The 14,860-nt window shown below is 36.1% G+C and overlaps 1 protein-coding gene across 1 annotated transcript; it reads right to left on the minus strand.

Moving 5' to 3' along the window:
- Window positions 1-231: 231 nt before the first annotated feature.
- Window positions 232-12,679, minus strand: LOC148837682 (ankyrin repeat domain-containing protein 31-like). Its single transcript, XM_088909945.1, has 8 exons — window positions 12,574-12,679; window positions 8,315-8,418; window positions 7,606-7,714; window positions 7,418-7,514; window positions 5,055-5,985; window positions 3,539-3,679; window positions 2,134-2,254; window positions 232-371 (listed from the first exon to the last, which is right to left on the minus strand). The coding sequence occupies exons 1-8, from the start codon at window positions 12,677-12,679 to the stop codon at window positions 232-234; spliced, it is 1,749 nt and encodes a 582-aa protein (XP_088766071.1).
- Window positions 12,680-14,860: the final 2,181 nt, after the last annotated feature.

The following is a 14,860-nucleotide window of genomic DNA, read 5'->3' on the forward strand; positions in this document are numbered from 1 at the left end:
AAAAACTGAGAGCATATGGAAAAATCAAATACAAAAAACATTTTGGCTTTTTTTAGACGTTATAGTTAATTGAAACAATATTCAATGAAATATGATATCAAATGCATCTCATGTTGATTCATACTTGAAACTACAGTAATGTAAAACATGTTGATGTGAACAAAGCCCTGACACTGTTCTAAACTGAAAAACTTAAACAAGCTGCCAAACTAGGCGTCCCAAGACAAGATTTTAGGATGCCCAGTCATCAGATTCTGAAACAATATTCCAGTGATGGTCCATAATGCGGCATGGCATGAATTCATCATTACTTATTAAAAGTATCCTGTTGACTTCCAAGATACTGTTGATTTTGGCCTGCAATGTTGTTTCTGTGGTAAGGGAAACAAGTTTTAGTTTAAAATAACCTAACAATTTTTACTTCCTCTCATACTGCAAAACAAAGTATTCATTCACCACTTCCAGGCAGACAAGTATTTAAAGTACTTAAATACTAACGATGCAGCGGCACTTTCAGAGATGTTCACTTTCAACAAAACCATGTCCATTTCGAAGTAGTAGCCTAAGTATTTCCTTGTATAAAGAACATCCTTTCATCAGGAAATGAGCAAAAATAATCTTGGTGCCTTAGTGGAAACTAAGAATACAGTGTGCAAATAAAGACATCCATTTTGAAATGTGGTTCTATGCTATAATGCAGCAGGTTTAAACAGAACATATAATTCAGAACCGGGAGATTATTTCCTCCACCTTAAGGGCAAAGTGTCCTGCAGGTTGAATAGACCACCCCCACTCAACGGGATGAACAGGTAAAGAAGAACTCGTTGTTTAACTGGAAAGGTTAAATAGACAAACGTACATAACTATTCCCCTCTCCACCCACACGCAAATGCAACAATCCAAACTGAGATCATAGGTATTTATGTGGACAAATGTTCTCCCTTCTAATGTGGGTAAATAAGATAAAAAAGTTTAGATGTATAGTTGAATGTGCAGAATTTAACTCGATATTTAAATCAATGGATATTATGTAACACTTGTACAATGCACTAATAAGACCTCCTTTACCGTACTGTGTACAATTTTAGTCACACCGTTACAAACACAATAACAATTACAATTACTCTGGAATCAGTCCAGAGTAGATCAACCAGATACTTTCCCAGGCTTAAAGGAATGTCCTACACCGATAAGCAACAAGAAGTTAGTCTTCTTAGTCTCAAACATATAAGATGACAAGAAAACCTGATTGACTGTAAGTATTAAAAAGCTTAAAAGGAAATGACTAAATCTACCCACTGGTCATCATCAGAAAAGCGAAAACTACAGACAGATGTGTTTAAAACTGAAAACATGAGACACTCTTTTACACAAAGCATCGTTGGACTACAGTATGTAACAAAGGTGATATTTTGGATTATTTCAGGACACAGGAAGATGGGATCCTTGGATCAACTGGTTACTAGCAAGCAAATGAGCTAGACATGACTAGCAAGCACATGACCACTTGCTCTTGTTAGCTTTTTATGTTCTAGACATAATCTGCTTCCTCCTAGCCTTTAAGCAGCATTTATTACAAAATATTACAGTTCCAAATAAAAATAAATGGTGATGTTTCTTCTTGTTTTTCCATAGAGAGTACACAGTACCATTTTCTTAAAAAGCAATTGTCTATCATATCCATTAACATCCCTTGTAAAGGCCTACTGTGGTAAAGTGTAGTGAAATCAGCTAAACCAAGATGTGTCATAAAGCATAGTTTACTGGAAACCCTGGGGAGCAAATGGTACGACTGTGGAAAACCAACAGAAATGCGTTAGGCTCAACTTTTATAATGGATGGGGAGAGTTCATGGGCATGGTGCCATGAAAGACTTTTGCAAGAGTGCTCAGTTTTGTGGGCAAAGTTTAGCTGTCCAGCCCAATCCTTACAGATGACTAGAGGTCACTGGTTGAAGAGTCCGAGAAAGTAAAAGGCTGCTGACTGCTTCTGCATAAAATGTGTGCAGGTTACTTTAATTTTCCTTCCAATTCCTTTTGGCATTTTTCAGGGAAGGTCTTTGAAAAGTTATACAGCAACTGACCCTGTAAACTATTAGATCAACTCTTAGCATACAGAACATTAAATACTTACCTCTGGAGGCCCCATCAGGGGACAGAGGAGGAATGAAATTAGGGTGTGATACCCCAGAGCCCTTTTCTGTTGGATCAAGTTTATTCAAATAACTTGCTAATGTGTTTGCTTTGTATGTTACCTGTAAAAATAAATTTAAAATTAAAATCATTACAGAACACCGTTGCATAATTTTAAGTATAATATGCACTACAGTACTTACAAATATAAACATAAATGCATCACTTTTTCAGTATAAGAAAACAGTGAATACCACAAATACACAATGAGTTTTTGGTTACACTACACAATGTAAAACACATTATAAAGGCTGTGGTAACACAGCTTTTTATTTACATTTTCAGATACTGTATTATTTAAGTGAATGAACACTTGTTTTACTTATCTTGAGTAGCTTTTATTCAAGAGTCACATTTATTGTATTTGATGTCCTAAACATTTTAAGATAACAGGGCACACACACTGCACGCGTATTCACATCTTGCAAAAGGTGTCAAACACAGAAGAGCTGCTTTGTTGTGAGAGTGGTTTCATATGGGAGTGACTTCCTGTGATGCTTTCGGCCTCATTGTTGCTCAATTTGCTTATTAAAGTTTCAGCAGCCAAGCCAATTATCCAATTAAAACATTATTTAAAAGCATTATTCCCAAAGCCTGCAACCACAATTATATATTATGTATGTTTCTGGTTATTATTTTTTTTTATTTGCCTGCTTTTAAACCAATTCTGAGCCCTTGTGGTTTCTTCTAACATGAGACAGAATGCTATGACCTCTCAATCTTTTATTATTTAGAATGCAGTGATGGGGATACACAGAAACGAGTGAAAATAATACTGTAGTGGTTGCTGTTTTTCCACGGGAAATTTGGCAGGGACACACACTAGAAGCTGGAGCAAGAAGCCCCTGTTGGTTCTGGAGGGGATCTGAGGGAAAGTGGAAGTGGGACTGCCAGTTTCGCCAGTAACCACAGGGTGCAACCCCCTCTGATGGATCTCAAAGCATTCCTGCCAGGATCTCTGTAGATCTAAAATAAGTTCAACCTTCTTCACTATTCTCAGTTAATTTATTCCTGGCCTCCCGTTGAAACAGTTAAAGACATTTAAATTGGTTCTCTTTGACAGGTGTGTTCAAGTTTAAAAAATAGCCTTGCACTACAATATTAAGCTTTGTTGAAGCCAAAACTCAAAAATACTTTAACTTGCGGGACTAAAATGTAACTCTATGTTACACAGGAAATGTAGATAAGTTAATTACAGATTTGCAGGCAGACTGGCCCAGTAGACAGTGAAAGTTAAGGGAGCTGTGTATGGTCATTTGACACTATTGTGAATCTGTTACAGTATTATTTCTTCATTACTCTGCACAATAAGAAGACTCCTAAGATGTGCAATTTCTTCGGTTTACCATATTCCATGTAAACGACGAGTTGACAGGAGTACCACTCCCCAGAATTGCTCCAATCCACTGTGTTGGATTGAGAAAGATGCGTCCCTTCCCATCGTTAATGCTGGCATCATGTTTCAGGGAAGCCTTATAACATGAACCCTTAAACACAAAGACAATTACAGTTTTTTTTAGAGCCATTCATTATTTAATGTGAACTATGAAATATTTACTTTAAAACTTAATCCAATGCACTAATATCAAAATGTACACAACAAAAATACTTATTTATTGTACATCAGTAGATACAAATGAAAATGACATGAAACTGCAATTAAAACTGTGAACAGGAGGTGTTTTTTATGCAAAAGTGACTGCAGGAGTAGGGAACAAGCTAGCCATCCATGTTGTTGAAGCCGATACCCTGTCTCCTTTTAAGAAATGGCTGGATTAATTAGCTTCTTAACTACCCACCCAGGCAGATGGGCCAATGGCCTTCTCTACAGTGCCTGATTTAGTTTAAGGATGGCAAAGGCAGAGTGTTCTGTCAGTTGTGTGCTTACAAGTACGTTGGATGAATAATGGTCAGAGTCAGCCAAGTCCAGATTCTAACCAGCAATGCCACAAGAGCTGAGCCTAAACCACTGTGCTTTAGAATGTTTCCTAGCTGAACCACTTTGAAGCCTCTTTGTATTGTAATGTCTTACACAGAAACTTTTCAGAAACAACAGTGTAACTGTTGCAACTGTAAAGTGTAAGGTTTTTAAAAGTGGATGCACGTTATCTAAAGGCATTCATACAATATACTGGGTGTAAGGTACAGAGTAATAAATATTGTGGTGTGTATAAATAAAACAACAATCACTGTATGTCTCTAAAAACATTTCAATTCTATAAAAGTACGTTATATAAAATTTCTAAATCTCTCAAAATTTGGTATGTGCAACATTTTAATCAAATTAAGTTCAAAATAATTTTAATCCAGTCAAAGTAAAGCCCCTGTTTACAGGACAATTTTCCATGAACAAATATGATATACCCTGGATAATTTATAAAAAGAGAAACAGAGTTCAGCACCACTTCCTGAGGGGTCTTCTAACTTTTGTTAATCTGATTAGACAGGTTGGGATGGTGGCTTAAACAGGACAGGGGGCAGGTGTGGCTTCAATGTTGCAGCTAGACAGGAAAATACTTTCATACTTCCTTATTACACTTTTGTAACAAGAAGAATATTGTTCCCCAGACCATTAACGTCATGACTAATGAATTTCTTGTGAAAAGTTACACGTAATGAAGTTAAGATCCTAAAATGACAGGCTTCTAAAAAACATGAAATAAGAATCATTTTGTGACACATTACTAAAAAAATCTACAAGAGATTAAAATGGTTTAAAATAGACAACTCCCTTCTAAAAAATCAACTGTAATAATTCACCTATCAGAGACTTTTGTTTATATTATATATCTCATGACTGTTTATAAAGCATGAATGAAAAAGCACATCCACGTTGGAACTTCAAGACAGTAATTACAATACCTTAAGTTTAACCTGTAACACATCTTCTCCAGGCTTAATGACTCCACATTGGATGAGTCTAGTAAACTGTTTCCTTTCATTACAGTCTTTAGTGCCTTCTTGTTGAAGCCATGCATTCTTAACTTCTGGCTTTGAAACACTCGTCTGAGTGACCCTAGTAAAAGATGGAGTGGTGGTTTGCTGACTTTGGGTTAATGGAAGCTTCACTGAATCATTGCCTTTGCTTGAATATATCTTAGTCACGCCCCCTTGAGCTCCTGCGCCTTTCTTGACCTTTAAAGTAGACGAACTGGTCGGTGGCAAATCAGGAGAAACTTGTAAAGCCATCTGGGAATTCCAAGGACCTATGCTGTTTGTTCTGGTGCCTTGTGCCATCTCTTTATCATGGCGTTTCGATGATAACATTAGAGAATGCTGGGTGGGGACAGAGTTCTGAGACTGCATTAAAAAAACTACAGACCCTCCAGAAGTCCGAGGGTGACCATGGACTGATGCCATGCCCGGCAAGATAGATGTCTTATTAGCATTTCCAGTGGCACCTTCACAAAGAAAGATAATATGTGTGGGAGCAGTTGTACCAGCTTGTTTGGTTTCTGAGGCACCAGGAGGTGGATAATTGAGGTCATGTTTGGTGTGCACATCCTCCCAACAGGGTAGTGAGTCTGTAGAGGGAGTTTCCTCCGAGTCTCCACCCAAAGATACAGATACTGGCTGTTCTGTTGTGTTTGTGTAAAAGCTTATTTCTGTCCATGAGCTGCTTTCCTTCCTCTGCTGCGTGTCATGTTGTGTCAAAAGGCTGTTTTTTTCAGTTTCGATACTCTGTTTAAGGTCATGATGTTTCTGTAGGATTTCCAGAAGCCTTTTCTGTCTGGAGGCCAGGGAAGTTAGTTGGTCTTTTAAAATCCTTTGCCTGGAAGAATCTGATGTTACTCTGCAAAAATATAAAATCTGAAAATACACAACTCTTGGTGTATTGTTTACAGGACATACACTCTACAAAATAATTTTAGATTGTGTTAAAGTTGTAATTGTGTTAAATTGTGCAATTAGGGCAGCATGGTGGTGCAGTGATTAGCATTGCGGCTTTGCAGCACTGGGGCCCTGGTTTCAATTCCTGGGGTGCTGTTTGTGTGGAGTTAGCATGTTCTCCCTGTGTTTGTGTGGGGTTCCTCCCACAGTCCAAAGACATACTGGTAGGTTAACCAGTTTCTGGTAAAAAATGACTCTGGTGTGTGTGTGCCCAGTGATGGATTTGCGTCCTGCCCTGGGCGTTTCCTATCTTATGCATGTTGTTTGCCAGGGTGGATTGTTTGGATAGATTTGTAACTGTTTCAAATTACATAAAAGCTTTCAGGACACATGTCTGTTTACCAGTGCCCCACCAAATTTAATACAGTATAAATTCTGAATTCTTATAAACTCTTACCTCAATTTTTTCTTTAACGAGCATGGTTTTCTCCCCAGGAACAAGATTAAAGTGGCATTAAATGAAGTAAATGTCAAATTAATGTACAGTACATTTGAGCACTGCCCTTTTTTCTTATTTTACCTCCAGTTTTCACAGAAAGGCTGAATGCATTCTTAGTCTTTAGTCAAAAAAGGAAGACAGTCACAAGACACAATATAAAACAGTTAATGGTGTGGCTGAAAGGAAATGGTGCAGCTCCTCTGACGTAGAGTATAACTCTGTGTAAACTTTGATAATGTGTTATGAGCCCTTCCAGTGCGAGAATGGGAGAGTTCTGCATAGCTTTGAGCAGCAAACCACAATATTAAAAAAATGCTTGATGCACCAAATATGGCATTGGGGTAGAATGTTTATCAAATGCTCTCCTACAGTACTTCAAGTGACACTCTTAAATTTAAAGGTTTTTCATCAAACTAGAAGAACCATACATTAGATTGTTTTATCTTCGTCACAATCATTTGGATTACTGTATGTTTGGCACTGAACATACACAAAACGTGAATATGTAAAGACTGGCAGCAGTACAGTGCAATTGGTATGGCAGATTAACAGGAATAACAGGAAGGGCATAGTACTACACTGAGGGACAAAGGATAGATATATTTGTGTTTGTATTAATATTTATAGTATTAAAAAATATATTTGGTTTCTAAATGAGAATGACATTTAATTTGATCTAAAAGGAACCCGATTTAGTCTGAGAGTCACATGACAATACCACAGAGTGAATCCATCAAAAATGTTCTTATTATATTTTAAAAAGCATTTTCTCCACCACAGTAGAGAACGTAATAAAGCAGAGCAGGAAAAGACTCAATCTATAAATTGCTGGCCAACGAAATCCAATGGGATTCACCTGAATGCATGCATTTTTAGATCAAGAATATTACTTTACCTGTGCTTTTTGGCAAGATCATCCTTTTCTGCTTTTTGTTTGATAAGAACTTCATTAAGTGTTGCCTGAATCTGTGAAAATGCTTTCTCAAATTTAGCTGCAGAAAGAAAAGTAAAAGGTTACCTATATTTCAAGAGTATACACTATCTGCCTTATATTGGAAATGCATTTATTAAAGACAAGTGTACCTAAAGTGTTAAACGCTTCACCTGCATCATCTACTTGCTTTAGTTCCCTGTATGATATTTCATTTAGCTTTTTTTCCACGTCATCCAGTAGTGCAGTAATGGATTTAGCCTGTGAAAGTAAAAAAAAATTACATTAAGTGTTGATATTCATACAGAAACTTACAGACTTGATTGTATGCTAAATCTGTCAAAATGCCTCCCAATAAGGAGAGCCTTTAGAATTCTACTGATGAAATAATGTTAAAGACAATTAAAAAACAGTAAGGAAAAATCCCACAGCGTACAGACACAATATTAGCTTTCAGATCCATCATTTATTTGTTTGCTGACTACAATAAATACTGTAGTTACATCCATTCTTCAAAGCACAATAGGAAAACTGTAACACAGCAGCTAGGATGGCTGAATGAGTATTTCATTCAAAAACTTGAAAACTTGAAAAGTTTGCTGACTGTTATCAATCTACCTGACATATTAAACTGATTTACTTTTCTTTAAAAGTGATTTTGATGTTCACTACACTGTACATCACTTACTTTGAAGTTTATGCAGGAGAAATCATTGTCTTTAAAAGCTATACTCTCCAAACTGTGAAAAGATTCAGCTGTGAACTTTACAGTAAACTTTACAACTATGAATCTTAAACTACTGTTTTTTTTAACTACAGTATTTAATCTAATGTTCATACAAGTGCACATTTAGTACCTACATTACTGGGGTTCTTCCCATTCTTTTTACACAGAACAGCACTGGATTTTTCTTCAGTTTCACAACAGAAACATTTGACATTGGGCTTTCTTCTCTCTTTGGGCTCTTTCTCAAATAAAAAAGCAAAAGATTCAGTCAAAAACGGAGTACCTGTTCAGCCCACTAATACATACAGTATATATACACACCATATACATAAAACATTTATTGATAATACTCAAAGGTTTGGACACACAAAATTGTAGTTTGTAGTATCTTATTTTAAAAAGCTATATATAAAGGATAATGAAGAACAAACAACATTGATCGGATCATACTTTCTTAATTCCTTCCTTTAATTTCTTTGCTGGAGACATATTTTAATGGGTTACTTGTATATTACAACACTGTCCTAAGGATCTTAACATTTCAAAATTCATCCATGTTTTCAGGCCTTCTCTTACTACTTTTCTTGGGGCTTCCTATCCCAGTGTGGTTTGAATAGATTAAGATCTCCAATTTCGATCTGTAAACCTGTAATTTTGTACAATTATGCTAACTTGCTTTGGCTCAAACTTCAACACATCAACCATTACCCACACAGTACAACAACATTTGCTTGTAATTATTCATTGAGCAAAAGACTGAATTTCCATTTGTTAAACTTCTTTTCTTCCATTACAGCACTTCTGAAAATCTCAGATCTGTCAAGGGAACTTTATTCCAGTCTAATATGTTCCATCATGCTTATGGATGCACAAATCTTTTTCTTCCAAACTTCTTTGGTAATTTGTTTGGGAATAAATAAAAAAACATAAAAAGAATACACCATGTTTTCAATTCAACCATCCCCCAAACCTTTCCTTGCTGGTAACAACCCCTGTTTTTACCTCTAAGCAATAATCCCTATCCAGGTTCTTTCAGCCATGAACTGGAATAATGGAGAGCTCATGTTATCTACAGTATATCAAGAATGAAAAGGACTACTCAGGGCAGGACAACCAACCTCTTAGCAGTAGTAAAGCCAGCCAACCAAATCTGTTTCTGCCACACACATAATTCTAGTGTTAAATCATTGTTCAGCAAAAGAAATACTGGAGAAGGTAAATTTTCCTCCGAAATAGTACACAGAGATCAAGAAGCTTTCCCCCAAAATAGAGACAACATCAACATCAGGTAAATGTACAGGCAAGATTATATTTGTCAGTGTAGTATTTAAAGGCATCAGGCAACCAACTAGTCATTTTTATACTGCATCTTGAAAACATGCTAAAATCAATAAAGGCAGGTTAGGAAAGTAAATGATCAAGCAATATCTTCAAAAAGAATTAGGATACTGTCAACATAAATTGAGATGCATTGTAGGGTATTATAATGCTAACAGGAAAAAAGTGTCAGCATCTACATTTATTAGGGAGAGGGGTACATAAAGTACAGTACATAGTACATAAAGAGGTGTCCTTCTCATTCTTCTGCAGTAATGAAATAACTGTGGTATTGACCTCAATTCATAAGTTCCCAGCTGATCACAAAATGCACGAAAAAATCAGAGGGATCTGTTTTGGTTATGGTCTCCAGGGCACCCTGATTCACTCTCCTAGAGACATGGCAGCTGAATTGAATATTGATTAAAGCTGAATTGTTATTTGTTAAGAGCTGATTAGCTATCAAGGCCTTAATAGAGCAAATACTTGTTAAGCCTTCATTACTGTGAAAACTCAAAGACAGAACATGGCTCAGGCTTTGATCATGAAAACATTATTAATATACCTATATACAAGGAACTCTATGGGTCAACAGACTGAGTTCTTTCCCAGTAATACCTAATTATACTGTTTCAGAAACAGATCTCAAGTGTGTATTGAAGGAATGTAAATTTAGATTGTGTTTTTTTTTTTCACATGGAAGTAAACAAGCAAATAATATGGTAGTATTCTTGAAGAAACCTTTTATTGCATACAATAAAAAGCAAGGAATGCTCACTGAGTCACAGTTAAAAGAAAGCAATTGGTCAAGTATAGAGAGTGAGTCAGAAGGATTAATTCTTCAACTGAGTAATTCTGAATCACTGTCTTGCGGCTTTATCCTGAATATCAGAAAGTATTAGAAACTCTTGATCCGAAAGAACTATTATTAAAATATACACGTAAAAGGAAGGGATTTTGATGTGAAAATTAAAATCAGTTCTAGAGAACAATTTATGTGGCAGATGGGTTAGACTTGCCAAGCATTGACGAGACCGAGGCCAAATTAAGTACTCTCGGAGGAGCCCTGCTGCACACATAGTCTACAAGAGCTGGATTAAATAAAGTATTTATATCAGTGCCAATAATTACGCTATGTTCAGAGAGGTCAGTGAAGTAAAGAAACCTGTGTCAGAAATCACTGGGGCAGAAACTGAAATAAAAGCATTTTTTAATCCGCTAGACCTGTTTTCAAAAATAAAAAAAACTCTCTCCTCCATTTCTCCCAACTCACAAAACAGACAGGAGTGTTATGGCAAATCTAAAGCAAAGCATTACACATTAGCAGAAGACAAAGGAGAGCAGTATAAAAACAAGCCAGCAAAAAGCCTCTCTGTTGCATAACCAATCTTAATCACAATACAAAATCAGAAGAGGAACTTAACAGAAGCAGGATCCTCTCGTGTGGCAGCCAAACAGCTTTTCAACCTCCATACGGGACTCTTAATGTTGCTGGGTGAATGAGGAAATTAACATGTTCTTCATGGATCCTGGACCTGAACTTGGAGAAAGCTTTGCGTATGGCTGCTGATGTCTGAGATTACTCCACATAGAAGTGGAGGTGACTTCCAGCAGCTGGGATTTCTGGGCATCTCTTAAAATGGCCCGTCTCTTTGTATAGGAGAGCAGTTTGAGGTTCAGCATGTGGGGTTTATCAGAATACTTGGGAGAGTTCCCACTGAAGTGCTGAGATCTGTCAATTTTAACAGGGAGAAGGACAGACCTGGGATCCAATGAAGAAGCATCTTTTATTCTAGAAAGAATTACTAACCTCCAGCTCCTCAGGCAAGACAGCAGAATGAACGTGATTTGTCCTCAAGGTTAGTTTGACATTTGTCTACCGTCTGAACATAGTCACTATCATTTTTTAGTCTACTGATGTAAGACCTCTCTGAGTTCATGCATTGCTTCATTGATCGGGCCTAGAGACAGGCCTAGAACAGCTTTTGAGTTACCATGCAGTGAATAGTGTCACTGTGGGCAGTGAGAACTCACTCAACCTTTCACACCAGCTCCTCCCAATTCAAAATGTGATGAGGGGTTGCCTTCTCCATCTTCCTAGTTGCCTTTTTTGCCTGAGTGGCAACAGAGTATTTGGTAGAATGGTGGGTTGAAATTTCGAATTATGGGGGAGGCAAAAGAGGGAGCCTTGTCAAAAAGGAACATCTTGGCAGGCGGACCCAATGATTCTCCCCATCCGATGGAAATTCAAAATGCTTTACTTGATTCCAAGAGCTCTGAAATGGTTTCACTGCAGGAGCTCTATAGTGTAGTTCAACTCTTTTCATTCAAGGGCAAACTGCAATGGTGGGTATGGTAGCCATGTTTCATTCAATACATTTTGGAAGGCTTGAATGCTTTTCCTTGTATCCCTCAAACTTGCAACCTTCGGATATTGTTTCTAAGGTTGTGTCATTTTCTTCAGTAATTTTGTTTCCATTCTTTGCTACAATTACTTGATGAAATCTAAAAGTGCACCAAGCACCATTTATGGATACCATTAGCTTTTTTAGTTTCATTCTCAAGGATTTACCATGTTTGTCTTCTGATATATCTGACTTTGGAACCATGATACTTGTAAATATACTATACATCTAAATGTCTTATTTCGATGTTTAATTTCTGAAGTTTATAAATGCTCCTGACGTTTATTTCATGGTTTTAAATTACTGTATATATTTATTCAGAAAGTAAAAGTTATATTTTTCTAAAATGTACAGTATGTGTGACAGCAATAGCTTCCTAAATGTATTTCTATTTGAACATGCTAATATTTATTACATTAAAATATTTATACTGGAATAAATTATTAAAACCATATCTTAATGAGCTGTCTACAAAATGAATTGGTGTTTCCAAATCTTTCAGCAGTATTCAATATACACACTCTATGATATATGCTAAAATGTGTTTAAAGCATGTTTATAGTAGAAATAAATTCTGATTTAAAATGTGATAATTGAGAAGTATGATTTTAAAATACTGCAATAATATTGAGTTAAATATTAAGTGATTACAAATTAAAAAATCAAAATACCTGTTACTGATTGAGGAGACTTCTTATCAGAGGCTACAGAAGATTGACAAGAAGTTAAAAGCAGTTCTTTCATACTTCCGTCAGAAACAGAGTCCAAGGCACTCATTCCAAAAACATTTTTGTTATGAGGGTTAGCACCATATTGTAAAAGAAGCTTGACTGCCTGAAGAAGAAAGATGGATTAAAAAAAGACAAAAAATCTTCAAAGTATGCAACTTCTAGGCCAGCAGGCCTTACACATTAAAGGGAAAGAGAACAGTTCATAATTATAGTTATTACCAAAGACAAAGTAAATCAGCCATGCAAACATTTCCGCCTTAATCACTGAAGGCTGTGAATTACGTAACATAGATGTGATCAAAAAGTTCTGTGTTTCAGTAAGCATCCAGGTATAAAGTTATGAGTTAAGTTTAAAATATTATACAGATAAAAATACTAAGTACACATGCAGGAAAAGATCACATGAAGTCCTCAGCGCTATTGTTCACCTCATAGATCTCAGTCTTACCTGAATTCACAATTCAGAGGTGCACCTCATAGTCATACTGTATGTTGTATGTCATTGTAACATTCACTACAACAGTTCAAAAGAGATACCAATGCTTAACACTATTACAGTATAGTCTAACTGTACACAAGACAATAGTCTTAAATGTCTCCCATTCACTTTCACTGCAACATCTTTCAAGTGCCATCTTAGCTCATCTGTTTTCTCAAATTTAACAGGCCCATGAATAAAATAGGATCCAGTCTGTAAAACAGGATACTGGGCCTACTTAATTAAATCCTGAGAGAATCAGACACCTGACCATATAAAATACCAAAGTTTTTAAAACTAATTTAATTTACCCAACTACTGTAAATTATCAATGTTTGTGGGTATTATTTCATGGAAAAATGTATCTGAAATTATGTGTAAGTTTTTCTAATGTGTTCTAATTATTAATTTCTATTTAATTTTATATTTAATATATAAATGTTATATATTTAATATGTAGCAATTTCTAATTATTATAATTATTTTCTGATTTCTAATCTTGTGTTCCTAAAGCTTAGACATTTCTCATTTCAACCTCAAATTTTAGACTGAAAATAATAACCCAGCAACAATAAAGATTTATTTTATTACAGTGGTGAATAATAGTTCATACTGCAAAATGTTACAGTGCTACTTAATTCTGTTTTGAAACCCAGGTCCTTCTATGACCTAAAACGGGCTGCGATTATACACTTTACTGACATGATCCAACTAGACATAATGATATAGAAGATAATACTATATTTTTCTTTAAACGCAACATTGATATTGGTGGCAGCCTAATCTTCAAAACTGTTTATTGAAACAATAGCTAGTAACAACAGATAGTCAGTAATCAAACTTGGGGAAAGTAGGATATATGCTGTAGGATATATGCTACAGTAGTTATCTAGGTACGAGCCCAAAGGCATAAGCTGAATATGTATGTACAGTATACAGTAACACCATCTTAAATAGCAAAGACAACAGATATAAACTACATACTCAAACAGTTTATACAAAATATTATACCTTGCACAGAACTTCAGTTATTAAATATTGAACTAGAAATTTACTGTTACCATTTGTGTAATCATAACAAATGATAGGACTACAATTCCCTATTTTCCTTTTTACAGAAAAGTCTTTTAAAAAGTGCATCCACCCATTTTCTAACTGCTTCTTCCATTTCAGGGTCATGGAGGAGCTGAAGTCTATCCCAGCAAGCAATGGGCAGGAGGGATACACCCTGGATGGGACGTCAGTCCATCACACCGTAGACAGACACATAGACACACACTCACAACAGGGGCAATATTCCCAGAAGCCAATTAACCTACCAGTATCTTTATGGACTGTGGGTGGAAACCAGAGCACCTGGAGAAAACCCACACAAACACAAGGAGAACATACAACTTACACACAGATACAGTAGCACTCCAGATTTGGAATTATACCCAGGGCCCCAGCTCTGTGAGACAGAAATACTAACCACTGCACCATCTTGTGTATGAAAAAGTACTATTAATTGCAAAATTAATTACCTATGTTACTGGTGATGAATGAGGTTGAACAAATCTTTGTAAGAAGCTTTAAACACTTTTAAATGCACACTTTATCTCAGCATACGTTTTTGAACTGGGCAAGATTTCCATAGCAGAGCAACCTTACTCTTCATAATGCCTGCTTGCTTGCAGATGTAGTGGTGGCTTGTGAGGCTAAAATCTTTATCAGGCTCTTTTTCAAAGATTGAAAGATTTATTTAATACT

Source organism: Atractosteus spatula, chromosome 3 (genome assembly GCF_055471065.1).
Source record: "Atractosteus spatula isolate fAtrSpa1 chromosome 3, fAtrSpa1.hap1, whole genome shotgun sequence".
Classification (NCBI taxonomy): domain Eukaryota; kingdom Metazoa; phylum Chordata; class Actinopteri; order Semionotiformes; family Lepisosteidae; genus Atractosteus; species Atractosteus spatula.

What these genes read in the sequence shown, in the direction of transcription:
- LOC148837682 (XM_088909945.1), bottom strand. Translation starts at nt 12,679, where the DNA reads ATGAGTGCCTTGGACTCTGTTTCTGACGGAAGTATGAAAGAACTGCTT. An exon ending in GTCTCCTCAATCAGTAACAG is followed by an intron (nt 8,419 to 12,573) that starts GTATTTTGATTT and finishes TATTTGAGAAAG; the next exon opens with AGCCCAAAGAGAGAAGAAAG. An exon ending in CCCTGATGGGGCCTCCAGAG is followed by an intron (nt 372 to 2,133) that starts GTAAGTATTTAA and finishes CCCTTACCACAG; the next exon opens with AAACAACATTGCAGGCCAAA.